The sequence below is a fragment of the Moschus berezovskii genome, chromosome 9 (assembly GCF_049115385.1).
Source record: "Moschus berezovskii isolate FMDL1 chromosome 9, NW_MosBer_1.0, whole genome shotgun sequence".
Classification (NCBI taxonomy): domain Eukaryota; kingdom Metazoa; phylum Chordata; class Mammalia; order Artiodactyla; family Moschidae; genus Moschus; species Moschus berezovskii.
In genome coordinates this window covers 70,888,315-70,916,266 of record NC_142468.1, presented here as the reverse complement: position 1 = coordinate 70,916,266, position 27,952 = coordinate 70,888,315, and the positions used below count along the sequence as shown (strand labels likewise).

At 36.2% G+C, this 27,952-nt stretch overlaps 1 protein-coding gene across 2 annotated transcripts in view; it reads left to right on the top strand.

Annotated features, from left to right (window-relative positions):
- Positions 1-27,952, top strand: part of SPRED1 (sprouty related EVH1 domain containing 1) — a 131,566-nt gene that overhangs the window by 90,208 nt on the left and 13,406 nt on the right. For both annotated transcript variants that reach the window (XM_055436646.2, XM_088839821.1), the window contains 3 exons: positions 2,054-2,222; positions 4,516-4,565; positions 24,907-25,059. In XM_055436646.2, the coding sequence (XP_055292621.1) occupies positions 2,054-2,222; positions 4,516-4,565; positions 24,907-25,059 (372 nt within the window). The remainder of the gene's footprint in view (positions 1-2,053; positions 2,223-4,515; positions 4,566-24,906; positions 25,060-27,952) is intronic.

Below are 27,952 nucleotides of genomic sequence, written 5' to 3'. Positions count from 1 at the left end.
TTGCATGTAAGTTTAATAAGCAGGGTGACAGTATATAGCCTTGACCTACTCCTTTCCCAATTTGAAACCAGTCTGTTGTTCCATGTCCGTTTCTAATTGTTGCTTCTTGATCTGCCTACAGATTTCTCAGGAGGGCAGGTAAGGTGGTCTGGTATTCCCATCTCTTGAAGAATTTTCCATAGTTGGTTGTGATCTACACAGTCAAAGGCTTTGGCGTAACCAATAAGGCATATGTAGATATTTTTCTGGAATTCTCTTGCTTTTTCTATGATTCGACCGATGTTGGCAGTTTGCTCTCTTAAATTTTGTTAAATGCTATTTCTGCTTTTTCAGTTGAGATCATGTGGGTTTTTTCCCTTCATTCTATTCATGTAGGATATTACTCTGATCAGGTTGTATGTGTTTAACTGTCCTTGCATTTCAAGAATAAATCCAGTTTGGTCATAGTGTATATTGTCCTTCTTATGTATTGCTGAGTTTGGTTTGCAAATGTTGAGGATTTTTGCATCCATGATCTTTGCATCAAGAATTTTTGTTGGTCCATAGATGTCTTGTAGTGTCTTTGTTATCAGGATAATGCTGTCCTCATAGAATGAATTAGGAAGATTTTACTCCAGTCTTTTGATAAAGTTTGAGGTGCTGGTATTAGTTCTTTAAATGTTTGATATAATTCACCAGTGAAGCCATTAGGCCCAGGGTTTTTCTTTGTCATGAGATGTTTGATTACTGATTCAATCTACTTACTAGTTACGTATTTTTTAAGACTTTCTTTTTGTTTCTTACTTGGTCTGTCTTATTTTTCTAGTAATTTATCCATTACATCTAGGTTATCTGATTTGTTGGTGTACAGTTGTTCACAGTACTCTCTCATAATTCTTTTTATTTCTGTAGAATTGATGTAATAATGTCTCCATTTTGATTCTGATTTCTCTTTTTCTTCTTAGTCCTTCTAGCTCAAGATTGTTCATTATTATCATCATTTTGAAGAGCCAACTTTTTATTTCTTTGATTTTTCTCTATTATTTTTCTGGTCTCTACTTTGTTTCTCCTCTTATCTTCATTATTTCCTTTATTTTTACTAGGTTTGGGTTTAGTTTTTTCCTTAAATTTTAAAGTTATATTGTTGATTTAAGATTTTTCTCTTTTTTTTATGCAAGTGTTTATACCTATACACTTTCCCCTTAGTACTGCTTTCTTTGTTTCCTATAAGTTTTGGTATGTTGTATCATTATTTTCATCCTCTTTAAATATCTTGTAACTTCCCTTATGGTTTCTTCTTTGATAAGTTGGTTGTTTAATTCCCAGAATATTTTGAATTTTCCAGTTTTCTTTTGTTATTTATTTTTAACTTTATCTTAATTTGGTCAGAAATAGTTTGTATGAGATCCATATTCTTTAATAGAGGGAGATTAATTTGTGGCCTAATATATGGTGTATCCTGAAAAATGTCCCATGTGCATTTCAGAAAAATGTGTGTTCTGTTACTGAATAGAGTGTTTCGTATGTCTGTTTGGTCTAGTTAATTACTGTGTTAAATTATCTGTTTCTTGAAGGATAAGGTCCTTTCTACTCACCTTGGCTTTTGTAATTTGTATGCAAGCTGTGCCAGGAACATGTGCACAGCTGTCTGTCATATGGCTGGAAGTGGGTATGAGGGTTGGTGCTGCTACTATACTAATAGCTGAAATTGACCAAAATTAATTGCAGTTTACTGTCCATGTCTTTTCCTGAAAATTACACGCTTTCAGCAGACTGTGTAAAGTTCCAACATAGTTACATCTGATAGATATTGCTGGCCAGTTTTGTCTAGGTAGGGGGTAGATACCTGGGGCTTCTTAAGAACTCTGCCATCTTTCCAGAATCTTCTTTAATCCCATATTAATTTCTGTATCAAGTGACTTTGTGAGTAGATTAAGTAACAAGACCTCACATTAATGGAGGGATGTTTCTATTAAAATATAACAGCCTTTTTCTCAACTAACTTTGTATTTAAGAGCTACGTTAGATTCATTTAATATATGTATAGTAATTTTTGGCATTTAACTTTTGGCAGGTGGTTTTGGAATGTATGCTTAAAAAAGACCTTATTTACAATAAGGTCACTCCAACATTTCACCACTGGAAGATTGATGACAAGAAATTTGGCCTTACCTTTCAAAGTCCTGCTGATGCTAGGGCTTTTGATAGAGGCATTCGGAGAGCTATAGAGGATATTTCTCAAGGTAGGTTGTTTTGACTGTTTCCTTAATTTATTAGTTACATACAGTAGAAGTGACTTCAAGCAAGTCAGTTTTTATGATATGAGATCAGGTTTTAAAAGATAATTGTAGGTGGAGATAAAATAATGGGCTCCTTAATCTGTTTTATATTTGTCATATCACAGTATATACATCAACTGCACACATCAGATAATTCTGAAGTTTTAAAATAAGGATTCAAAAAGAGAGGAACAGTCAGAACTTTCAAAATCCTGTGTGTGTGTTACTCATATCCTTGTTTTGGTAATTATAAGCAGAAAATGTATAATAATTAAATATATGTTGACTCGTTACTCTCTGACAAAACCTTTCTTAAGTTTTCACCTGATTTCATTAATAAGGATTGATAGAGACAACAACCTATCCCTTTGTGTATCTTACCAGTCTGTGAGATCATAAACTCTAAAGCTTGCAAGTTTAAAAGGGAGGAAGAATATTTACATGTAAGACTGGCTTTTCTTAATTAAACAAAAGGAAATCACGTTAAAAATAATTTCTTTCCCCCAAAGAAGTCATAACTAAGATTTAATTTGTTTTTTTAATTAAGAAAGGAAATATCTCTATTAGAAATAACCTTCTTATACAAAGCAGCTGAAGGAAAACGTTTTGACAGCGTTGTGACTTGTATATTTTGAAGATGGGACTTTAGTGAAAAAGTTAGAAAACATGAACTAATCATGAAACAAGCCAGAAGCAAGAACATTGAAAAACGTAGCACAAATATGAATTGTTAGTGAAGCTGTAGTTAAATAATGTTTTAGCTACGTTAAAAGACTAGAATTTGGTAAACAATTTTTTATTTCTGATTCAGAAAAAAATTCCATTAAACAATGGCAGTCATTTTATCCTTGGTACAAGAACCCATAAACTCTGCCAATATCAGTGTTCTTATTGTTGGCGGAATATGTGAATCGACCTGGGAGGCTTTTGAGGAATGGAATGACTGCTCCTCACTCCAGATCACTTGAATCAAACTACTTGGGGAATACAGCTGAGGCATTCCTTTTTTTTTTAAGGTTTGTGTGCATTTCAAATGTGATGAGGAATCATCAAATTATATATCATGAATTTAGGCAGGAAGTGGGGGAGGTGAATATGAATCTTTAGATTCTCCTGTAGTGGTTATGGTTCTTAAACTATTACAAGCAACTTAAAAATAAAAAAATATCTAATGCCAAATGCCTCATCCAGAAGAGATTCTGACATTACTGGTTTGAGATTGTACTCTGGCATCAGTTTTTTATTTTTTTAAGTTTCCCAGTTAATTCTGATATTTAGCGAGTGTGGAAGAAGCAGTACTTTAAAAAGAAAACTGTTATCCATGGCTACTGGAAATTTTTGTTTTGAATTAATTTTGTGCCCACACTCATACCCTCATAAGAGCATACTTCTTTCCCTAGGATCAGATAGAATGGTTTATCTTTTTAGAAAAGTAATTAATAAGGAGAAGCTCATAAACACCTCGCCAAATAGACTACAGTACTCAGCCTGTCTCATTGTTTTTGAACTTTAAAAAAAATATATACTTGGTAGCATTACCAGCCACTGTTACAGATTTTAAAAATCACTCTAAATATTTCTTACTTAGCCTTCTATGATAGTAAGAATAAACTTTGCAGCCCTTTCCATAGGTCAACTTTCTCTTCAAGGGTAGCATATAAACTCAGGATACTTTGCTAAAATAAATTCTTATTAATTTGTTGAAATTAAAGTCACTCTTGAATGCCATGAAAAGTTCTATCCAGTCATTGGTGCTCAGAAGTCAATAACAGCAAATGGCTATTGATTATCAATAGTGGATTCAGGCTCATTTGTTTTCGTTCTTACTAAAGCAACTAAAATCCTAGTTTGAGGTACTAAATACTGTTTTGTAGGTCAGAGTGTTTAGAAAAATTGAATAAATCATGTGGGTATCTCCTAAATAACAGAGGAATGGAATGCGTATATTCTTCCTAGCAGTGTGAGTATTTCAGAGAAATCAAGGGGGGGACTTAGTGGAGACAGCACTAACACAGAATACATCTCTTTAATAAGTAACTGGAAGTTCACCTGTAGAAGAGGAAAACAATCGCTTTATTCTCTGTTCTTCTAACAAAGGGGCAAATATGAGTGGCCAACATCTGACTAGTTGCCGGGCAGTCCAGAATGATCTCTGGTCAATCTTCTATAGTATCTTGGTGATATTATCAATTAGTTTGCAACTCTAAAATCTAAGACAAAAATTCTATGCTTAATCAACTTTTACTTGTTTTCTTAGGATGTCCATCATTTAAAAATGAAGCTGAAGGAACAGAAGACAATTTACAAGTAAGTAGTTTGACTTAAAAGGAATTTCAAAACCTGAAGGATGTGGTGGAAATCACTAGCCTTAATAAATAAACAATTCATATAAATTCTTAAGAAATTTTTAGATGTCATATTTGTCAGGAAATTTGTGTGTATGTATGTGTTTGTGTGTGTATATATACATATATACATTTTATATTTAGAGAGAGATTGATTTTGTTCATTTTTTTTTAATGAAGAAAACTTGGAAGATTTTGTTTATAATAGCATCAAAAAGTATAAAGTTCCTAGGAATAAATCTGATAAAAGACATGAAAGAAAAAACTTGTTAGAAAAGCCTAATTATAAAGACTGAAATTTTCACAATTAGAAGATTCAATATTGTTTAAATTGCAATTTCCCCCAAAATTGATTTGTATGCAAACCCATTCAAAATCACAGAAGTTTTTATATAGAAATTTATGATGTGATTCTAAAATTTGTTTTTCTTTTTTTGTAAATTAATTTGTTTTAATTGGAGGCCAGTTACTTTACAGTATTGTCGTGGTTTTTGCCGTCCATTTACATGAATCAACCATGGATGTACGTGTGTCCCCCATTCTGAACCCCCTCCCCCTTCCCTCCTCATCCCATCCCTCAGGGTTGTCCCAGTGCACTGACCCTGAGTGCCCTGTCTCATCGATTGCCTTGCATCAAACCTGGACTGGCAATCTGTTTCACATATGGTAATATACATGTTTCAGTGCTATTCTCTCAAATCATCCCACCCTCACTTTCTCCCACAGAGTGCAAAAGTCTGTTCTTTACATCTATGTCTCTTTTGCTGTGATTTTGTTCAGTTTTATAAGGAACTCGCTCATCGAGTCATGGGACCTGGCAAGTCCAAAATCCACAGGTTAGGCAGATGGGCAGTCATCTTGGAAATTCTGGCAAGAGTTGATGTTTTGGTCTTGAGTCTGAAGGCAGTCTAAAGGCAGACTTCCTTCCTCTTTGTGGGACCTCAGTCCGTAAATCTTGTCATAATGGGTCCCACCCACTTTATGGAGGATAATCTCCTTTACTGAGTCTACTGATTCAGATGTTCGTCACATAGGAAAATTACCTTCACAGTATTTAGACTGATGTTTGCCCAAACCACTTGACACCATGGCTTAGTCAAGTTTACAAATAAAATTAACCATCACAGATATCCCATTCCATACATAAGGTACTTGTATTAAAAATTCATAGAAACATAAATGCGAAATGTTGATAAACTTGGACACCCTTAATCTCAGTAGGTAGTATAAATTCACATACTTTAGTTATCAAGTTATCCAAGATTTTAAAAGTTAATTTTACCCCTGACTGTGTCTTTCCATGAGGTTGACAGATTCACCCCATGCTAGAGAAAACGTAGATTGGTAGATTGTTTTTAGAAAGCAGTTTGGTAATACATATTTAAAAGCTATAAAAATAGAAACATTCATGCCTATTGATCAAGTGAATGAATTTAAGGGGATAGAGATACACAAAATTTATAAACAGATTTTTGAGTGTCTGTGAAATATTGATAATAAAAAAATTTTTTAAATAGAATAGAAATGGTTGAATTAAGGTATCTTTGTCATAAGACCTATAAAAAATTTGTATTACTTGTAATTTACTTGCAATGTATTGAATAGTAAAAACCATAATTATATGGTATTATGATCCATCATTATTCGACTAAAATGATAAATAATTTTGTTGGTTGCTTTTGGATTGTGTAAGCCGTATGGTTTTCTTTTTAGTACTTTTAATATCCTAAAGTACTAGTACTTTTAGAATAATAGAGAAAAAAATTTATGTATATCTTAAATAATTTTTCATATTATTATAAAAATAGAAATCACCTAAAGATGTGGCAGACTGTTTTATGTAAATTTACTATCAGAAAGTAAAAATGGTTTTCATTTTGAAAGTGTGAGAAGTACAGTATAGCAAAGTTCAAAAAATAAAATGTAAATATGCTGCCATCCATGATAACCATCATACATATTTTTAAATATAGTCTTTGAGTGTTTTTCTGCAAGTCAATGGGTACACATGTGTTCCTATGATATCATTGTACTACAGATTTTTTCCGAAACTTCACTTAAATAGAAAATATTTTTATGTGCCCTTAGTGTTTCAAGTTTACGATTTTCAGTCTGAGTCTGTGATTTGCTTTCAGTAAATGTATCCTAACACATTATATTTATTATACATTTAAGAGTTCTTATTTGTGTTTTAATATATGAATCTATTTCTTTTATTGACAGCTAGTTAGTATTTTATAAACAGTGAATTTCAGTTAATTAGGTGTAAGTAAGTAATAAAATACAAAATAGATATATTTTTTAGTTAATTGTTTTCCAAAGTTCTATTTTGTTCTGGTATCAATGAAAAGAATGCTAGACTGGATGAATCACAACCTGTATGCAGGACAAGTTAGAACCAGACATGAAACAACAGACTGGTTCAAAATGGGGAAAGGAGTACATCATGCCAAATGCCAGGCTGGTTGAATCACATGCTGGAATCTAGATTGCCAATAGAAATACCTACAACCTCAGATATGCAGATGATACTAATTAATGGCAGAAAGTGAAGAGGAACTAAAGAGCCTCTTGATGGAGGTAAAAGAGGAGAATGAAAAAGCTGGCTTAAAACTCACCATTCAAAAAACTAAGATCATGGCATCTGGTCCTATCACTTCATGGCAAATAGATGGGGAAAACATGAAAAGCAGTGTCAGATTTCATTTTCTTATGATCTAAAATCAATGTGGACAGTGACTGCAGCCATGAAATTTAAAGGTAGTTGCTCCTTGGAAGAAAAGCTGTGACCAACTTAGCATATTAAAAAGCAGAGACATCACTTTGCTGACAAAGGTCTATATAGTCAAAGCTGTGGTTTTTCCAGTAGTCATGTATGGATGTGAAAGTTGAACCATAAAGAAGGCTGAGTGTTGAAAAATTGATGTTTTCGGACTGTGGTGCTAAAGAAGATTCTTGAGAGTCCCTTGGACTGCACAGAGATCAAATCAGTCAATCCTAAAGGAAATCAGTCTGAATATTCATTGGAAGGACTGAAGCTGAAGCTCCAATACTTTGGCCACCTGATGCGAAGAACTGACTCATTGGAGAAGACCCTGATGCTGGGAAAAATTGAGGGCAAGAGGAGAAGGGGATGACAGAGGATGATATGGTTGGATGGCATCACTGACTCAATGAACATGAGTTTATGCAGACTTGGAGACAGTGATGGACAGAGAAGCCTGGTGTGCTGCTGTTCACGGGGTCACAGAGAGTTGGACATGACTTATCAACTGAACAACAACCACAGCAATCAAAGAAAATATGGGGCTGGAAATGGGGAAGCATTTTCTGAATTGCTCCCTATGAAGAGAGTGAATTTAGTTAAAATTCATCTATTAAATGAGTTTTTTAACATTTTGCTTTGGTTTTGCTTCATTTCTACATATAACACTGTATAGAGGAATAACTTCTGCAGGATTTGTTTGCAAACTTTGTACATATCACAGTTAATGGTTTTATAAAAACCATTGTCTTATTTTCATAATCTTATTTCCTTCTAGTGCCATATATGTCAAGTCTTTGGTATGGAGTAGTAAAATGGGCAAGATATGAATGAGGAATAATAAAATAGCACAGAGGAAAAAAAAAAATAGTAAAAATTTAGAAATAGAAAGAAGATCCAGGGGATCTTCCCAACCCAGGGATCGAACCCAGGTCTCCCACATTGTAGGCAGACACTTCACCCTCTGAGCCACCAGGGAAGCCCAAAATTGAAAGGAGGAGCCTAGTAAAGAGAATTTCTGTATAACCAAAGCAAGAAGAGTAGTTATTCTGTTGCTGGCTTGGAATCTCTGCTTCATAGTAAAGTCTCTCTGTTGCCCCCAGTCCAGCAGGTTACACAGGCACCCCTAAAACAGTTATTTTATATTTAATCTTCATTAGACCGTTAAGCACTTGCTTGGTTTTTATTTTCATAATAAAGTAGAAAATGTGCATTGTCACTAGAGACTCTAAAATAGGCTTCCACGTAAATGTAACTTTACAAAGAGCAATTTTTATGTCAAATTTTAATTCTTGGTTTTTACTTACTATGATGTTTTTTAAAATAGATTCTTAAATTATATTCCTTTTGGTGGAATCTGATTCTTCTCCCTTTGAGAAGGTGCTATACTTAGTGAGTTGTTACTTAACAAAAAGCATATGGTAGGACTGACAAGAGTATGGCTTCCAAAGGTAGGCCATAGGAGATATTGCAGCATCTTTCTGACACCGTACTGGAGGATGCCAACTGTCGTGTCATGGGGACACTCAAGCAACTCTGGAGATGTTCTTGTGGTGAGGACCTGAAGCTTTGTGACAATAAACATGTTCATGAGCCATCTTGGATGCAGGTCATTCACCCCCAAATGAGACTTCAGATGACTGCAGTCATGGCTAATGTCTTAACCATAAATTCTGTAGGGAATGTGAGTCAGAACCACCTAGTTAAACTGTTCTTGAATTCATGACCTAGAGAAACTAAAATAATAAATGTCATTTTAAGCCTTTAGATTTGGGGATAATTTGTTCCTGACACAGATTTTGCTACCCATAATGAGATGTTGCCGTAACAAGCACTTTAAAATGTGGCATATAATTTGAACTTGGGGACAGTAGATAGAAGCTTAATGTTAAACCTTTGAAGAGACTGCTGATGAGGACTGAAGTGAAAATGAAGAAAACCATATTGGAAAGTAAGAAAGGAAATCACTGTTATATAGTAGCAGAAAGTGGGGCAATACTGTCACCTATACTGATACGTGAAATAGAAAATGTTCTGCTTCTGCTTATTGATAAAACAGAAGTTGGCAGAAACGGGCTCAGGAAAGACTCCTAAGCAAACAAATAAAAAAAGAAGCAGGCCTTGCTGGTTTTGAAAATTCTCATCCTGTCAATATGTTGAACTATGCTAAAATTAGGACATGGCTTCCAGGCAGAGATAAGTCTAGAGCACTCAGATAAGTTTGTCTAAAGATGAAGCCAGTGCTTTGACTATAAAATCCTTTGTTAACATCTTTTCTATATAATCAGAAAGATGTAAGGTGAGCCTCAGAGAACCTTTTAATCAAAGGAAGAGGGCTTACAGCAGATTAAGGGTGTTCTTAGCAGAAATTTGAAGTAGAGAAGAGTTTAAGTCAATCTTTGACTACGCTTTTTGTCTAACAGAGTGAAGCTCAGTAAGATTCACAACAGACCTACAAAGTTTTCAAAAGGGTTAATTAGCAAAAATATCACCAACCTAAGGCGTGTCCCCTTAGATCCCTAAAATTCTACTGGCAGAAATCAGGTTTTAAAATGCTGTACATGTAAAATTTGACTACCTTTCATAAAATGGAAAGATAACTCAGAACCAAAATCTCAAAGGGCAGAGCCAAGAGCTTTGGAGAATTATTCCCATATTCAAGGAACTTCTAACATATTCCCACCTTGATTATAGAATTACTTTGGATCAGCGACTCCATTTTCTTTTACTTTGAACCAGAAGGTTTTATAGCAGTTACCTTCTGCCTGTCCTACCATTGTATTTTGGTTGTATGTGGGGCAGATAATTTCTCTCTTTAGTTCACAGGTCCTCAGAGTGAGAGAGAGGAAATGTACTTATTCCTGTTAGTGAACAGTTAAGTTGCTTCCAAATTTCTTACTTAAAGAAGCTATCAGATAGTAAATGTTCTTTGTGGTAATTTATTATGCACCGATAGCTAACTAATACATAAGCAAAAAAGGAAGATGATTAGAATGAAAGCTAACATTTATAGTCATGTTCATTTTATCTTACTGCCATTCTTAACTTCTTTATTATATACATCTACCTTAGGCTAAATTCCATCTTTCAAAAGAAGATTGTATTACATCTTGGTTTGATAGTGCCTTTATAACTAAAAGTATGTTTGTGTAGGAAAAAAATCAGTTCTTATTAGTTTAAAAAAATCCTGAGCTTGATGATGTATATGTGATATATTCACTTTAATTTATACCAAAAGGATTTGAAGGATACTGAGAGGCTAGCAAAATGTGAAATATTTGAAAAAAATCAATTTCCAGAATTAAACTGACAAAAGTCTTAAGTTTACCATAGTGCCAGTTTTCAAGTACCTCATTCTTACTTTGCAATGTATTGCAAGTTGTAAAGTATTCTAATTGTTAGTCACCTTATTAGGAATAAAGTTTCATAATTCACCAATGGAATTGACATAGGTAAACATTTTGAATTTACTTTGAGTGCAGGTTAACTGAAGTTTATAATAGTGGTTATGTTAGGTTTACTTTATTAGTAATTATTTGCAAAGGTGACTAAAATGGCGTTAAAAGAATAATCCACTATCATTTTAATCCCAAGAAAATAACTGTTATAGTTACATCATAAATGTTTTTAAGACTTGAAATATCAGAGTGGGAATCCTCTCCATTTTGAATATTTATTAATTTGCTCTGTAAAGATTTGAGTAGCTGTTTTGTTCTAATAACTACACTAAACATTTGATTATTTACAGTAGACAACTTTGAGCTTTCAGCAGTTATCTTCATCAGTATCGTAAATCACTGGAAAGGTATTTACCTTTCTCTTTCATATATGTCTTTGAAGGGTGTCATAACATCATTATTTGGAATTAAAATCATATCTTGCTCATCTTTTATCCCGAGTGTTTAGTACAGTGTTGACCATATGTGGCCGGTACTTAGGAAAAGTTTATTGAAGAAAAATCTTCAAAACTAAGGTGTTTTTAAAAAAACAAAAAACTCTAAGGTATGAGTGTTCTTTTTTTTCATTTGGTTTCTTAAACTATTTTAATAAGCCAATTAAGGTGGGATTTATTTTTTGTTCTAATGCTAGCTTATATTTTCTTGAAGATTATTTTAAATTGTTTTACCAACCAGAGTTATTAGTTGTAACAGCTCTTACTGTTCAGACCTGCTAGGTTGGTAACAACCCGTAAAACTTGCCTCATGATTGGTTGTGATTATAAGAACAAGATCTCAGATTCCATGCTTTGGGACAGAAGAAGGACACCTAATTGATCTGAAGTGAGACCATATCATTTCTTAACCACTGAGAAATACTTGATTAACTTTTCCTTTTTTAGAATTAAGTAGTGTCATTTTTCAGCCAAATGATTAAAGGATTGTGATGTACCTTTATTTTTTAAAGTCATTTGCTTTAGTTAAGGAACATATGAATTGTTCATGCATTCATTTTCAAAGGTGGTAGCACTTTAACATGGCTCTATTATCTGAATGTAAGTGTTAATCGCTCAGTTGTGCCCGACTCTTTGCGACTCCATGGACTCCTGGTGTCCATGAGATTTTCCAGGTAAGGATACTGGAGCGAGTTGCCATTTGCTTTTCCAGGGGATGTTCCCAACCCAGGGATCAAACCCGGGTTTCCTGCACTGCAGGCAGATTCTTTACCAACTGATCTACAAGGGAAGCCCCTTGTATATCTGAAAACTAAGTTAATTATTAGAACTAGCAAAATGGATTTTATATTACTATGACCCCCTCACCATCTTACTTTAAGTACTATCTTATAGTTCAGTTCCTGTAACCTTTGTATATTTTAAACTGAATTTTACTTAATTACTAACAAGGGAGAAAAACTGTATATAATCCTTTTGCATAATGTTTGTCATTGATTTTTTTTTTTTTTTTGACTCTTAAACTTCATGGAGAGTATTTGGATAGTTAGAAAACTATAAAGAAGAAATCAGGAATCATTTATCCCCACCCCAGAGGTAATTGCTGTTTTAAACATTGGGGGTACTTCTGCCTAAGTTTTTCTGTTGTATTCAAATACCAAGTAGGGAAAACCACTAGACCATTCAGGTATGACATAAATCAAATCTCTTATGACTATACAGTGGAAGTGAGAAATAGACTCAAGGGATTAGATCTGATAGACAGAGTGCCTGAAGAACAATGGATGGAGGTTCGTGACATTGTATAGGAGGCAGGGATCAAGACCATCCCCAAGAAAACAAAATGCAAAAAGGCAAAATAGTTGTCTGAGGAGGCCTTAGAAATAGCTGAAAAAAGAAGAGAAGCTAAAAGCAAAGGAGAAGAAGAAAGATAGAAGCATCTGAATGCAGAGTTCCAAAGAATAGCAAGGAGAGATAAGAAAGCCTTCCTTAGTGATCAGTGCAAGGAAATAGAGGAAAACAATAGAATGGGAAAGACTAGAGATTTCTTCAAGAACATTTCGCGTAAAGTTGGGCACAATAAAGGACAGAAATGGTATGGACCTGACAGAAGCAGAAGATATTAAGAAGAGATGGCAAGAATACACAGAAGAACTATACAAAAAACATCTTCATGACCCAGATAATCACGATGGTGTGATCACTCACCTAGAGCCAGACATCCTGGAAAGCGAAGTCAAGTGAGCCTTAGAAAGCATCACTATGAACAAAGCTAGTGGAGGTGATGGAATTCCAGTTGAGCTATTTCAAATCCTGAAAGATGATGCTGTGGAGGTGCTGCACTCAACATGCCAGCAAGTTTGGAAAACTCAGCAGTGGCCACAGGACTGGAAAAGGTCAGTTTTCATTCCAATCCCAAAGAAAGGGAATGCCAAAGAATGTTCAAACTACTACTGCACAGTTGCATTCATCTCACACGCTAGCACAGTAATGCTCAAAATTCTCCCAGCAAGTCTTCAACAGTATGTGAACTGTGAGCTTCCAGATGTTCAAGCTGGATTTAGAAAAGGCAGAGGAACCAGAGATGAAATTGCTAACATCCACTGGATCATAGAAAAAGCAAGAGAATTCTTGAAAAACATCTGCTTCATTGACTACACTAAAGCCTTTGACTGTGTGGACACCAAACTGTGGAAAAATTCTTGAAGAGAAGGGAATACCAGACCACATTACCTGCCTTCTGAGAAATCTGTATGCAGGATAAGAAGCAACAGTTAAAACTGGACATGAAACAACGGACTGGTTCCAAATTGGGAAAGGAGTATGTCAAGGCTGTATATTGTCATCCTACTTATTTAACTTATATATGCAGAGTGAAGTAAAGTGAAAGTCACTCAGTGTGTCTGAATCTTTGCAACCCTGTGGACTATACAGTCCGTGGAATTCTCCAGGCCAGAATACTGGAGTTATGGTAGCCTCTTCCCTACCCAGGGATTAAACCCAGGTCTCCTGCATTGTAAGGGGATTCTTTACCAGCTAAACCACAGAGTACATCATGCGAAATGCCAGGCTGGATGATGCATAAGCTGGAATCAGTATTTCCGGAAGAAATATCAATACCATTAGTTATGCAGATGAGATCACCCTTATGGCAGAATGTGAAAAGGAACTAAAGAGCCTCTTGGTGAACGTGCAAGAGGAGAGTGAAATGCTGGCTTAAAACTCAACATTGAGAAAACTAAGATCATGGCATCCAGTCCTATCACTGCCTGGCAAATAGATGGGGAAACAATGGAAACAGTGACAGACTTTATTTTCTTGGGCTCCAAAATCACCCTGGATGGTGACTGCAGCCATGAAATTAAAAGACACTTGCTCCTCCAAAGAAAAGCTATGACCAACCTCTGACAGCTTAAAAAGCAGAGACATTACTTTTCCGATAAAGGCCTGTCTAGTCAAAGAAAGCTATGTTTTTTCCAGTTCAAGTATGGACGTGAGAGTTGGACCATAAAAAACTGAGCACCAAAGAATTGATGCTTTTGAACTGTAGTGTTGGAAAAGACTCTTGAGAGTCCCTTGGACTGCAAGGAGATCCAACCAGTCAGTCCTAAAAGAAATCAGTCCTGAATGTTCATTGAAAGGACTGATGCTGAAGCTGAAGCCACCTGATGTGAACTGACTCATTGGAAAAGATCCTGATGCTGGGAAAGTTTGAAGGCAGGAGGAAAAGGGGACAACAGAGAATGAGATGGTAGGATGGCATCATTGACTTGATGGACATGAGTTTGAGCAGAGTTGGTTATGGACAGGAAAGCCTGGTACTCTGCAGTCCATGGGGTCGCAAAGAGTCGGACATGACTGAGTGACCAAACTGAACTAACTGAAAATCACCATTAGAATCGATCTCTTCTCCATTTTCATTGTGTCTTTGATCGGATTTTTGTTTGTATTGGTAACAGTAGAGATTGTGGTGATTGGAATTTAAGTAGTAAAAAATCATAGAATTTGAACCCACACAGTCTGATTTCAGTGACCTTGAATTTAGCCATTATATTATGTAACTATACTACAGTTTATTTAACCATTCATGTTTCTTTGAACATTTATATAGTTTCCATGGTCATGTACATTAATTTTTGTTGGTATTTCTGAATGTGACCTTAGGATAAAATCCTCGAAATATATTCACCAGTTAAAGGATTGTCTAAAAATTTTTATAGTTTGTAGGAACTGTACAATTACAGCCTGCCTATTAACTCAGAAACAGATTTACAGACAGTAAACGATCCCTGAACACCTAATACCACTTTTAAGCCAGACCTAATTTTTTGTGTACACTGGCTGATTCATGTTGATGTTTGACAGGAAACAACAAAGTTCTGTAAAGCAATTATCCTTCAATTAAAAAATAGACAAAAGTAAAAAAATAAAATAAAAAGAGAAGATAGCTTAGTATTTCAGTTGATTAATCTAGGTTGGAGAACGTGTGTTTTCTTGTTTTTGCTGGACATCGTATCTTGGTACTTTTCTCATATTCCTTCCATATTCATCACTGATTACTGTGTTCAGATTGCCTAAACAAAATACTATATATGCTATTAATGTTTTAAGACAAAGCTTATAGACTTGTAAAATTAAAAATTCAAGGTGAGTTTATTCCTAAACTAGTGAAAAATAAAAGAAATCTAGGGAACAGGAGACATTTGTGGTCAAATCTAAAATGCATTGCTACTGGTTGCTGCTGCTGCTAAGTCACTTCAGTTGTGTCCGACTCTGTGTGACCCCATAGACGGCAGCCCACCAGGCTCCCCCATCCCTGGGATTCTCCAGGCAAGAACACTGGAGTGGGTTGCCATTTCCTTCTCCAATGTGTGAAAGTGAAAAGTGAAAGTGAAGTCGTTCAGTCATGTCTGACTTGTAGCGACCCCATGGACTGCAGCCTACCAGACTGCTCCGTCTATGGGATTTTCTAGGCAAGAGTACTGGAGTGGCTTGCCATTGCCTTCTCCGGCTACTGGATGCTACATCAGAGTATAAATAGTAATTTTGTTGGGATTGTAGAATTATTAGTAATTTATCCCCCCTTTCTCTGCTTTCTGAGTTTGCATATGCTCAGTGCTCAATTGCTAAGTTGTGTCCTAGTCTTTGTGACCCCATGGACCATAACCAACCAGGCTTCTCTGTCCATGAGATTTCACCAGTCAAGAATACTGGAGTGGGTTGTCATGCCCTTCTCCAGGTAATCTTCTGGATCCAGTGATCGAACCCATGTCTCTTAGGTCCCCTGCATTGGCAGATGGCCAACTAGAGCCACCTGGGAAGCCCAAAATAGAAGATTTCTTTATCAAAGAACATTTCTGTATTCCATCATGCTAAAATAAACTAGTAGTATAATTATTTAAAACTTCTCTTGTTAGATAATGACCCAGTCACACACTCAGACCTGTGATTTGTGATATATAAGAATTAAAGTTTGGAGCAGTTAATAGACTGTAAAAATCATTTACCCGCCTTTCTTCACACTAGATTATTTATTGGCAACAATACATTTTAAAAAGTTTGCAGAACAACGGCATTTTCTCTTCCTCAGAATTAATTTAGGGAGATGGGAAAAAAGGAGGAAAAAAACAAAACTTGTATTTATTTTCTCTACAACTGTCTTCTAGACTTATGTTCTAATTGAGAGCTACAGCTGAAATTATTAATTTATACTGCATCCTTTTGCCTCTGCACACAAAAATTGCTGTATTAATCTTAGAGAAAAAAAAAGCTAAACAATCTGTGTGCAACCATAGGAGAGTAATTACTATCCAAGCTTCTGAGAGTGAAGCAGGTCTCCATTGTACATTAAATATTGGCATAGTTTATGTTTTAGATAATACAGAGGAGCCAGTGTACTAAAAGCATTGGATGCATGTTACTGCTATAGACAACTTTTGAAAAGATGAAGATTGTGCAAATGTATGTACATTCTTTGTGGCTTTCATATATTAAATTTTCTGCTCTTGTGGAAGATTTTCTATCACCTAACTTGAGGTTATATCCCTATTCCTGTAGTTAATTGCTACTTCTAAACAGTTTGTTAGCCAGAATACTTTCCACCTTTTTACTCTTATCCAAATTTTTAAAAATGTTTTGGCTTTTGTTAATTTTAATAACAAATAGTACAAATCTTTTATAAAATGACAATTTTTTTCTTATGAGTTTGGCAAAAAATCTTAAGTGTTTTAGGCAAGTTACATAAATCTCTTTAAGCTTTAGTTTCTTCTTATGGAGTAGAGATAAAATAATGCCAACTACCTTGAAGGGTTGTTGTGAGGATTAAATGAATTAAATCATGGGTTAACAGACATATGTCCATTCTTTTTTAGATTCATTTCCCATATAGGTGATTATAGAATATTGACTAGAGTTCCCTGTGCTGCGTAGTACAACCTTGTTGTTTATCTCTTATATATAAGTAGTGTATATATGTGAATCCCAAACTCTGAAAAGGAGTTTTTCTAGTCGAAAATAGAAGATCGTCTTTGTGGGCAGTGGAAATGATATGTACAAGAATCAGAATTGTGAAATGTCAGATGGTCCTGGAGAGAAACAGGGTAGTAAATAATCTTAAACAAATAGTGATTATAAACCGTGGGTAGGAACCATGGTAAAGTGACAAAGCTATACATTCTTTTGTTAGTCCTTTGTTCATTCTCAAAACTTCTTGTTCATGTAAAGAAAACACTAAGTTTTAGTGAGGCCTAGTTCATTATAGACATTAAATAGCATATCCATAAATAAGAAAGTTGTGATAATGCCTAGTCTTAGAATGTAGAACATTGTTTATGGATATGTAAATTGTTAAAGGACATCTTTTTTGGGTGTTAGTTCTGAAAGGTCTTGTAGGTCTTCATAGAAGACCTTTTAAAACTAACACCCAAAAAAGATGTCCTTTCATTGTAGGCAACTGGAATGCAAAAGTAGGAAGTCAAGAAACACCTGGAGTAACAGGCAAATTTGGCCTTGGAGCACGGAATGAAGCAGGGCAAAGGGTAATAGAGTTTTGCCAAGAGAGCGCACTGGTCATAGCAAACACCCTCTTCCAGCAACAAAAGAGAAGACTCTGCACATGGACATCACCAGATCAACACCGAAATCAGATTGATTATATTCTTTGCAGCCAAAGATGGAGAGCTCTATACAGTCAGCAAAAACAAGACCAGGAGCTGACTGTGGCTCGGATCATGAAATCCTTATTGCCAAATTCAGACTGAAATTGAAGAAAGTAGGGAAAACCACTAGACCATTCAGGTATGACCTAAATCAAATCCCTTATGATTATACAGTGGAAGTGAGAAATAGATTTAAGGGACTAGATCTGATAGACAGAGTGCCTGATGAACTCTGGGCGGAGGTTCGTGACACTGTTCAGGAGATAGGGACCAAGACCATCCCCATGGAAAAGAAATGCAAAAAAGCAAAATGGCTGTCTGAGGAGGCTTTACAAATAGCTGTGAAAAGAAGAGAAGCAAAAAGCAAAGGAGGAAAGGAAAGATACAAGCATCTGAATGCAGAGTTCCAAAGAATAGCAAGGAGAGATAAGAAAGCCTTCCTCAGTGATCAATGCAAAGAAATAGAGGAAAACAATAGACTGGGAAAGATTAGAAATCCCTTCAAGAAAATTAGAGATACCAAGGGAACGTTTCATGCAAAGATGGGCTCGATAAAGGACAGAAATGGTATGGACCTGACAGAAGCAGAAGATATTAAGAAGAGGTGGCAAGAATACACAGAAGAACTGTACAAAAAAGATCTTCATGACCCAGATAATCATGATGGTGTGATCACTCACCTAGAGCCAGACATCCTGGAATGTGAAGTCAAGTGGGCTTTAGAAAGCATCACTACGAACAAAGCTAGTGGAGGTGATGGAATTCCAGTTGAGCTATTTCAAATCCTGAAAGATGATGCTGTGAAAATGCTGCACTCAATATGCTAGCAAATTTGGAAAACTCAGCAGTGGCCACAGGTCTGGAAAAGGTCAGTTTTCATTCCGTTTCCAAAGAAAGGCAGTGTCAAAGAATGCTCAAACTACAGCACAATTGCACTCAGCTCACACGCTAGTAAAGTCATGCTCAAAATTCTCCAAGCCAGGCTTCAGCAATATGTGAACCATGAACTTCCAAATGTTCAAGCTGGTTTCAGAGGAATCAGAGATCAAATTGCCAACATCCGCTGGATCATCAAAAAAGCAAGAAAGTTCAGAAAAACATCTATTTTTGCGTTATTGACTATGCTAAAGCCTTTGACTGTGGATCACAATAAACTGGAAAATTCTGAAAGAGATGGGAATACCAGACTACCTGACCTGCCTCTTGAGAAACCTGTGTGCAGGTCAGGAAGCAACAGTTAGAACTGGAGATGGAACAACGGACTGGTTCATAAAGGTAAAGGAGTATGTCAAGGTTGTATATTGTCACCCTATTTATTTAACTTATATGCAGAGTACATCATGAGGAACGCTGGGCTGAAAGAGGCACAAGCTGGAATCAAGATTGCTGGGAGAAATATCAATAACCTCAGATATGCAGATGACACCACCCTTATGGCAGAAAGTGAAGAGGAACTCAAAAGCCTCTTGGTGAAAGTGAAAGAGGAGAGTGAAAAGGTTGGCTTGAAGCTCAGCATTCAGAAAACGAAGATCATGGCATCTGGTCCCATCACTTCATGGGAAATAGATGGGGAAACAGTGGAAACAGTGTCAGACTTTATTTTTTTGGGCTCCAAAATCACTGCAGATGCTGATTGCAGCCAGGAAATTAAAAGACGCTTACTCCTTGGAAGGAAAGTAATGACCAACTTAGATAGCATATCAAAAAGCAGAGATATTACTTTGCCACAACAAAGGTCCATTTAGTCAAGACTATGGTTTTTCCTGTGGTCATGTATGGATGTGAGAGTTGGATTGTGAAGAAAGCTGATCACCGAAGAATTGATGCTTTTGAACTGTGGTGTTGGAGAAGACTCTTGAGAGTCCCTTGGACTGCAAGGCCAGCCAGTCCATCCTAAAGGAGATCAATCCTTGGTGTTCATTGGAAGGATGCTAAAGCTGAAACTCCAATACTTTGGTCACCTCATGTGAAGAGCTGACTCACTGGAAAAGACTGATGCTGGGAGGGATTGGTGGCGGGAAGAGACAGGGATGACAGAGAATGAGATGGCTGGATGGCACCACTGACTCGATGGACATGAGTTTGAGTGAACTCCAGGAGTTGATGATGGACAGGGAGGCCTGTCTTTCTGTGATTCATGGGGTTGCAAAGAGTCGGACATGACTGAACGACTGAACTGAACTGAATTATGTCTGTAGTCCTTTATATAAAATATTTCCTAAGGGAAATGTCAGTGGTTTGGTGTATATCCTTTCTTATACTGATAAAATTTTAAAATATCTATTTATCCATCCTTTCAGTTTGACAAATAGGATTATGTCGTATTAACAATTGTATACCTAGCTTTTTTTCATTTAGCAATTCTTGTGAGTACTGCATACAGATCTTCTTAATGGCTTTTAGAATTTATCACATATATATCATAAATTTTTAACCAGTCTGAGACTGGTCATACAGCCATAGGATATTTTCTTTTTTCTTATCTTTTTTTGTTAAAAAAGAGTTCAAGATGATTATTTGTTTATGTATGTATCCGTATAAAAGTTTCTCAAAGAAGAATTGCACTCTCACCAACAATACAAAATATTTCTCCATAGCCTTTCCAGTATCAAGTATTATTATGTATATTTTCCATCCTTTCTAGTCTGTATAAAAATTGACATCATAGTTTTAAATCTTTAATTGAAGTACACCATCTTTCATGTATTTATTATGTTTCTTTCTACTATGAAATAAACTGGATTTTATCTTGTATTTCAGTGCTTCTAGGGTGAGAGAGCCCATTTCTATGGATTGCATAAATTGTTTATCTTATGAAAGCATTCCTCAGACAGTAATGATTCTCTGCCCTCTGTTTTCCAGTGTGTTTAGGGCTCCCCAACAGAGCTTTGATAATTGGATACCTTATAAGGATTCTGAGTAGGAAAACGAACAGATTTTCATGTGTAAACTTTCTCAAGGCAATCATTTAGAAACCTACTAAAATAAGAGAGGCAAAAAACATAATGAGAGTTTGCATTAAGAGAGTAGCTAAGTGGGTATGGAGAAGAGAAAATGGATTTGAAAAACACTCAGAATTTTAGCTTGTTTTTGAAAATTATTTTATTTTATTGACCAAAAGAAATATTCTGCCTGAATCCGAAGGGTTTAAAACAAGGCTTGAACAGTGTCTCAGTTTATTATTTCAGATACAGAGTGGCGGGAATGGAGGGGGCAGGGATCTAAATAAAATGTTATATACGGACTTTTTAGCATTAAGTAATTACTTTGCCAACAAAGATCCGTCTAGTCAAGGCTACGGTTTTTCCTGTGGTCATGTATGGATGTGAAAGTTGGACTGTGAAGAAAGCTGATTGCCGAAGAATTGATGCTTTTGAACTGTGGTGTTGGAGAAGACTCTTGAGAGTCCCTTGTACTGCAAGGAGACCCAACCACTCCATTCTAAAGGAGATCAATCCTGGGTGTTCTTTGGAGGGACTGATGCTAAAGCTGAAACTCCAATACTTTGGCCACCTCATGCGACGAGTTGACTCACTGGAAAAGACTCTGATGCTGGGAAAGGTTGGGGGCAGGAGGAGAAGGGGACGACAGAGAATGAGATGGCTGGATGGCATCACCGACTCTGTGGACATGAGTTCGAGTGAACTCCGGGAGTTGGTGATGGACAGGGAGGCCTGGCGTGCTGTGATTCATGGGGTAGTGGAGAGTCGGACACGACTGAGCGACTGAACTGAACTGATCTGAATTCTCTACAAAGTATATTATTCATAAGCCTAATTTCAATGACCACTCATTACGTTAAGTGGACATACCATAATGTACATAACCATTCCCTTAATTTGGGACATTAAAGTTTTGTCTACATTTTTACTATTAAAAATTTTTCTGAGAAAAATATTTTATGCCTAAAGCTTTTTCCATTTAGTACATTTTTTTTCTTTACTAGATCGAGTAAATGGTCAAAATGTATACATGTTTTTAAAGCTTTTGATATAATTTTATGAAAAGTTCTATTGAGAAATGGTTGGCTCAGATTTTACTCCTGTGTATAGAATTAGCAGTGAATGAGAATGACTGTTCTCCTATCGCCACTTTTTTTTTTTTTAACTTCGTCAGCTTAACATACATCTAAATTTAAACTTGCTGAAAGAGATACAGTTAAGTAGTAGAAAAATGCCCTTTTTCTGTTAAAGATTCTCTGCAAATGTTAGTTTCTCACAATTCACAGATAGTATATCCCTTATTGTAGATTGTAGACTGTACGTTTTCAAACAGTGAAGGTTTATTTGTTTTACCAGACTCCTGAAAGATGTTTTAGTTATTTTATTAACTGAGACACTTTGAGGTGTATAGCTGTAAATTTACTGTGTCCGTCCGTCCATTCCGTCGCTCAGTCGTGTCTGACTCTTTGCGACCCCGTGGACTGTAGCCTACCAGGCTTCTCCGTCCATGGGATTCTCCAGGCAAGAATACTGGAGTGGGTTACTGTTTCCTTCTCCAGGGGATCTTCCCGACCCAGGGATGGAACCCGGGTCTCCTGCATTGGAGGTAGACGCTTTAACCTCTGAGCCCCCAGAGAAGCCCAATTTACTGTGTAGTATGAAATAATTCTCATAGGTTAATTCCAGGTATTTTGGTAAGCATTTAGTAGTTGAACTAAATCATTTATTACCTATCATCCACATTTTTGTTTAATAATGAAATTATGCTTTTTATATTTCCCTTTACAAATATATTTAATCAAAAAGAAATGTATTTACTGTTTTATGTACAGAATATAAGTATAGTTAACCTAAGTCATACAGTAAAACACTGGGTCATGAAACCATTTTGTACTTGTTCAGATACATATTTTTAAGTAAGTCTTATTTTTAAATTGTTAAATGATTTCCATTAGATTAGAATGTAATAAAGATGACCTGATCCAAAGAGTTGTCACCATAAAACGCATAATTACTTTATGACCATTCCTGATACTACGACTAACACTGCAGTTTGTGCTTATTTATAGTTTTTAATCTCTTTGAGTTATCTCAGTTGACCCTGAGATTTTTAATACAAGTATTGTACCCAGTTTAAAATAAAAAGGAATTGTGATTTAGAATAGTCAGTTGCTTAAATTTTTTACCCTAGGTGGATAAGACAGGGTTTCAACCTAGGCCCTTTCTCTAAACCTTTTTGTTTTTCTTGTTGTTTTCTTCTATTCAAGTTGTTTATTATTCTTGACAATTACTTGAGTCATTTATTTTGAAAACTCTCTGGAACAAATATATTTCCTGAATTTTTTTTATTCTTCTCAACTTTTATCATCCATTTTGAAAGAATGTTTGCTGGATACTGTTATCTAGCCAACTCCTTTGCAGTAACTGACCATTGTCATAACACAGGGGACAACTATTAGGAAAATTATATAAAAATAGCAATTAACTGGGTTTGACACAGTTTTCAGTAGACAGTAGATACTCAGATACATTTTTAAAGTTTAATTGACTACTTCCTGATAAAATAGCAGCTTTTAGTTTTCAGAGCATTTTCATATATATTATCTCACTAAATCCTTACAATAGTCCATGTAATAAAACTGTATAGGTATTGTAATTATTTAATAATTGAAAAAACTGAGTTCCAGAGAAATAAAATGTCAAAAAACTACTTTGTTTCAGAACAAGGGCCATTATGTGCATTTATAAATTTATAATAATTTGTCATCTAATGAGTTTTATTGTTTAATTTTAAAGTAAGCCAAATTTTCATGTTTTTATTTTTGTAAAATAGATTGTAAAGGTTTCTCCTTTGAAAAATATTAGCCCTGTTGTGATTACTATAAATATTTTAGAATGAAGCAGTAAAAGTATTACTGTCATTTTACGTGGTTGTCACCATTTCTTCCCAGATAAGTATATACTAATGGGAAAAATAACAGCAAGCAGTTATCTCATTTCTTAAAAGAAATAAAACCTCAGGACTTTCTGTTTTCTAATGTGCTAAGTTTCACTTATTCAGTATTTGTTTCACAAAAAAATTGTTTATGAAATTTCAAAGTCACATTCGTGACTGTCATTGATTGACATATCTCCTTCCCTAAATCTTGTACATGATTTAACTCCTAAATTTTGAACTGTGGTGCTGGAGAAGACTCTTGAGAGTCTCTTGGACTGCAAGGAGATCCAACCAGTCCATTCTAAAGGAGATCAATCCTGGGTGTTCATTGGAAGGATTGATGCTAAAGCTGAAACTCCAATACTTTGGCCACCTCATGCGACGAGTTGACTCACTGGAAAAGACTCTGATGCTAGGAGGGATTGGGAGCAGGAGGAGATGGGGACGACAGAGAATGAGATGGCAGGATGGCATCACCGACTTGATGGACATGAGTTTGAGTGAACTCCGGGAGTTGATGATGGACAGGGAGGCCTGATGTGCTGTGATTCATGGACTCACAAAGAGTCGGACACAACAGAGTGACTGAACTGAACTGAAGCAATCCATAAATTCAGGCTAATTAATTCATTCCCTTATTGAACAAGATCATAGACTACTATCTTCCTTCTTTGATCCTTCATATCATACAGTACAGTCCTTGGTAATGTGTAAAAAACAGTATTTAAAGAAAATTTTCAAAGTACTAATTTTACTGATTTGCATTTTCTTCCTCATAATTTCTTCACTTTCTGTGTACAGATTACTTATCATTAACAGCTTTACTGTAATCAGATATATCTCTCACATGGCATGGTTAGCCTTCTGATTTATCCTATATTGTTTTCTATAAGACGGTTCATTTTGCTCATAAAGTTGAGTGTTTTTTTTTTTTAATTCATATTTTCATTTTGACATGGCTTCATAATGTACATTTGATTTTGGGGAACTGCCATACACAGTGATGGTGCTACATATTCACCAACTTCTGAATTCTTGTTAGTGAAGGTATTTTATTTTGTTGTTGTTTTCATATTCTGGCAACTAATGAGTTGGGGATTGTTCTCTTTAGGCAGCTGAAGAAGATACTTCCAGTTCTCTAGTGAAAGATCATCTTTTCCATCAAGATACCGTGGTTACCAGTGAGCCTTACAGAAGCTCAAGACCTTCTCCCTTTGAAGGTCTGAATGCCAGAAGTGTCTACCTGCGAAGCCAAGCCAATCAGGTGAGAAAATAAATAATCTTTTCCAGCATCAGGCTCTTTCCAATGAGTCTGTCTAGAAGCTTATCACTTTTGTGGATCTTGTTAAAAGAACTAGTTTTTGGTTTCATGATATTCTCCGTTAATTTCCTGCTTTCAATTTCATTGATTTCTATACTAATTCTTATCGTTTCTTTTCTTTACCTTACTTTGTTTGAGTCATCTTTTTCTGGTTTCCCAAGGTTCAGTTCAGTTCAGTCCAGTCGCTCAGTCGTGTCCAACTCTTTGTGACCTCATGAACTGCAGCACGCCAGGCTTCCCTCTCCATCACCAACTCTTGGAGCTTAATCAAACTAATGTCTGTCAAGTCGATGATGCCATCCAACCACCTCATTCTCTGTCGTCCCCTTCTCCTCCTGCCTTCAATCTTTCCCAGCATCAGGGTCTTTTCCAGTGAGTCAGTTCTTCACATCAGGTTGCCAAAGTATTGCAGTTTCAGCTTCAGCATCAGTCCTTGCAATGAATATTCAGGACTGATTTCCTTTAGGATGGACTGGTTGGATTTCCTTATAGTCCAAGGGACTCTCAAGAGTCTTCACCAACACCACAGTTCAAAAGCATCCATTCTCTGGTGCTCAGCTTTCTTTATAGTCCAACTGTCAATCCATACATGACTACTGGAAAAACCATAGCTTTGACTAGATGGACCTTTGTTGGCAAAGTAATGTCTCTGCTTTTAAATATGCTGTCTAGGTCAGTCATAGCTTTTCTTCCGAGGAGCAAGCATCTTTTAATTTCATGGCTGCAATCACCATCTGCAGTGATTTTGGAGCCCAGAAAAATAAAGTCTGTCACTGTTTCTCCATTGTTTTCTGAATGTTGAATTTTAAGTCAACGTTTTCACTGTCTCACTTTGATCAAGAAGCTCTTTACTTTGCTTTCTGCGATAAGTGTGGTATCATCTGCATATCTGAGGCTGTTGATATTTCTCCTGGCAATCTCGATTCCAGTTTATGCTTCATTCACCCCAACATTTCTCATGATGTACTCTGCATATAAGTTAAACAAGTAGGGCGACAGTATACAACCTTGATGTACTCCTTTCCCAATTTGGAACCAGTCTGTTGTTCCATGTCCAGTTCTAACTGTTGCTTCTTGACCTGCAAAAAGATTTCTCAGGAGGCAGGTCAGGTGATCTGGTATTCCACATCTCTTGAAGAATTTTCCACAGTTTATTGTGTTCCACAGAGTCAAAGGCTTTAGCATAGTCAATAAAGCAGAAGTAGATGTTTTTCTGGAACTCTCTTGATTTTTCGATGATCCAAAAGATGTTGGCAGTTTGATCCCTGGTTCCTCTGCCTATTCTCAATCCAGCTTAAACCTCTGGAAGTTCACAGTTCATGAACTGTTGAAGCCTGGCTTAGAGAATTTTGAGCATTACTTTGCTAGTGTGTGAGATGAGTGTAATTGTGTGGTAGTTTGAACAGTTAAGGTAGAAACTTTGGTTATTAGTTTTAGATCTTCTTTACTAAAAATATATTCACTGCTATAAATTTCCCTCTGCACTAGTATCACTGTAACCCACAACGTTTGATAAGTTGTGTTTCATTTCTTTTTAGTTCAAAATACTTTTGATTTCTCTTGATATTTCTTCTCTGACCCATGTGTTTAGAACTGTGTCATTTAACTGCTACTTATTTAGGGATTTTCCAGGTATCCTCATATTGAATTCTAGTTTAATTCCTCTGTGGTCTGAGAACACACATTGTGTGATTTCTACTGTTTTAAGTTTGTTAAGGTCCATTTTATGTCCCAGACTGGTCTGTCTTAGTTAATGTTCCATGTAAGCTTGAGAAAATATGCATTCTGTTCTTGTTATTTGAAGTTTTCTTTAGATGTCATTGTAGACACTTGTTTGAAAGTATTGTTTAGTTCATCTCTATGCTTACTGACTTTTGCTTACTGAGTCTGTCCATTTCTGAGAGAGGGATATTGACGTTTCCAGCTGTGGTAATTGGTACATCCTTTTCCTTGCAGTTTTCCCAGTTGTTTCCTCATGTAACTTGATGCTGTGTTGTTAAGCACGTACACATTAAATATTGTTATGTCTTCATGGAGGATTTAACCCCTGCATTATATAATGCCTTTCTTTATCACTGGTAATTTTCCTTGCTTTGAATCTCCCTCTGTTTGTATTTTCTTTTGGCTACTGGTAGCAGTACTCTTGCCTGGAAAATCCCATGGATGGAGGAGCCTGGTAGGCTGCAGTCCATGGGGTCGCTAAGGGTTGGACACGACTGAGCAACTTCACTTTCACTTTCACACATTGGAGAAGGAAATGGCAACCCACTCCAGTGTTCTTGCCTGGAGAATCCCAGAGATGGGGGAACCTGGTGGGCTGCTGTCTATGGGGTCACCCAGAGTCGGACACGACTGAAGCGACTTAGCAGCAGCAGCAGCAGCATGGTATATTCAGATAAGGCAATGGCAAGCCACTCCAGTACTCCTGCCTAGAAAATCCCATGGACAGAGGAGCCTGGTGGGCTGCAGTCCATGGGGTCGCTACTAGTCGGACATGACTGAGCGACTTCACTTTCACGCATTGGGGAAGGAAATGGCAACCCACTCCAGTGTTCTTGCCTGTAGAATCCCAGGGATGGCAGAGCCTCATGGGCTGCCGTCTGTGGGGTCGCACAGTCGGACACGACTGAAGCGGCTTAGCAGCAGCAGCAGCATGGTATATTATACTTCATTCACTTTTCCTTTAACAACACTAAACTGTTTTACAGATAGTGGGTGAACTCTGTATTAGAAGTAATCCTAATTCCTCCTTCCATCTCTTCTGTCATTGCTGCCATCCATTTCACTTTATATGCATATACCTGTATATGTATAGGTATGTAAATATATGCTTAGT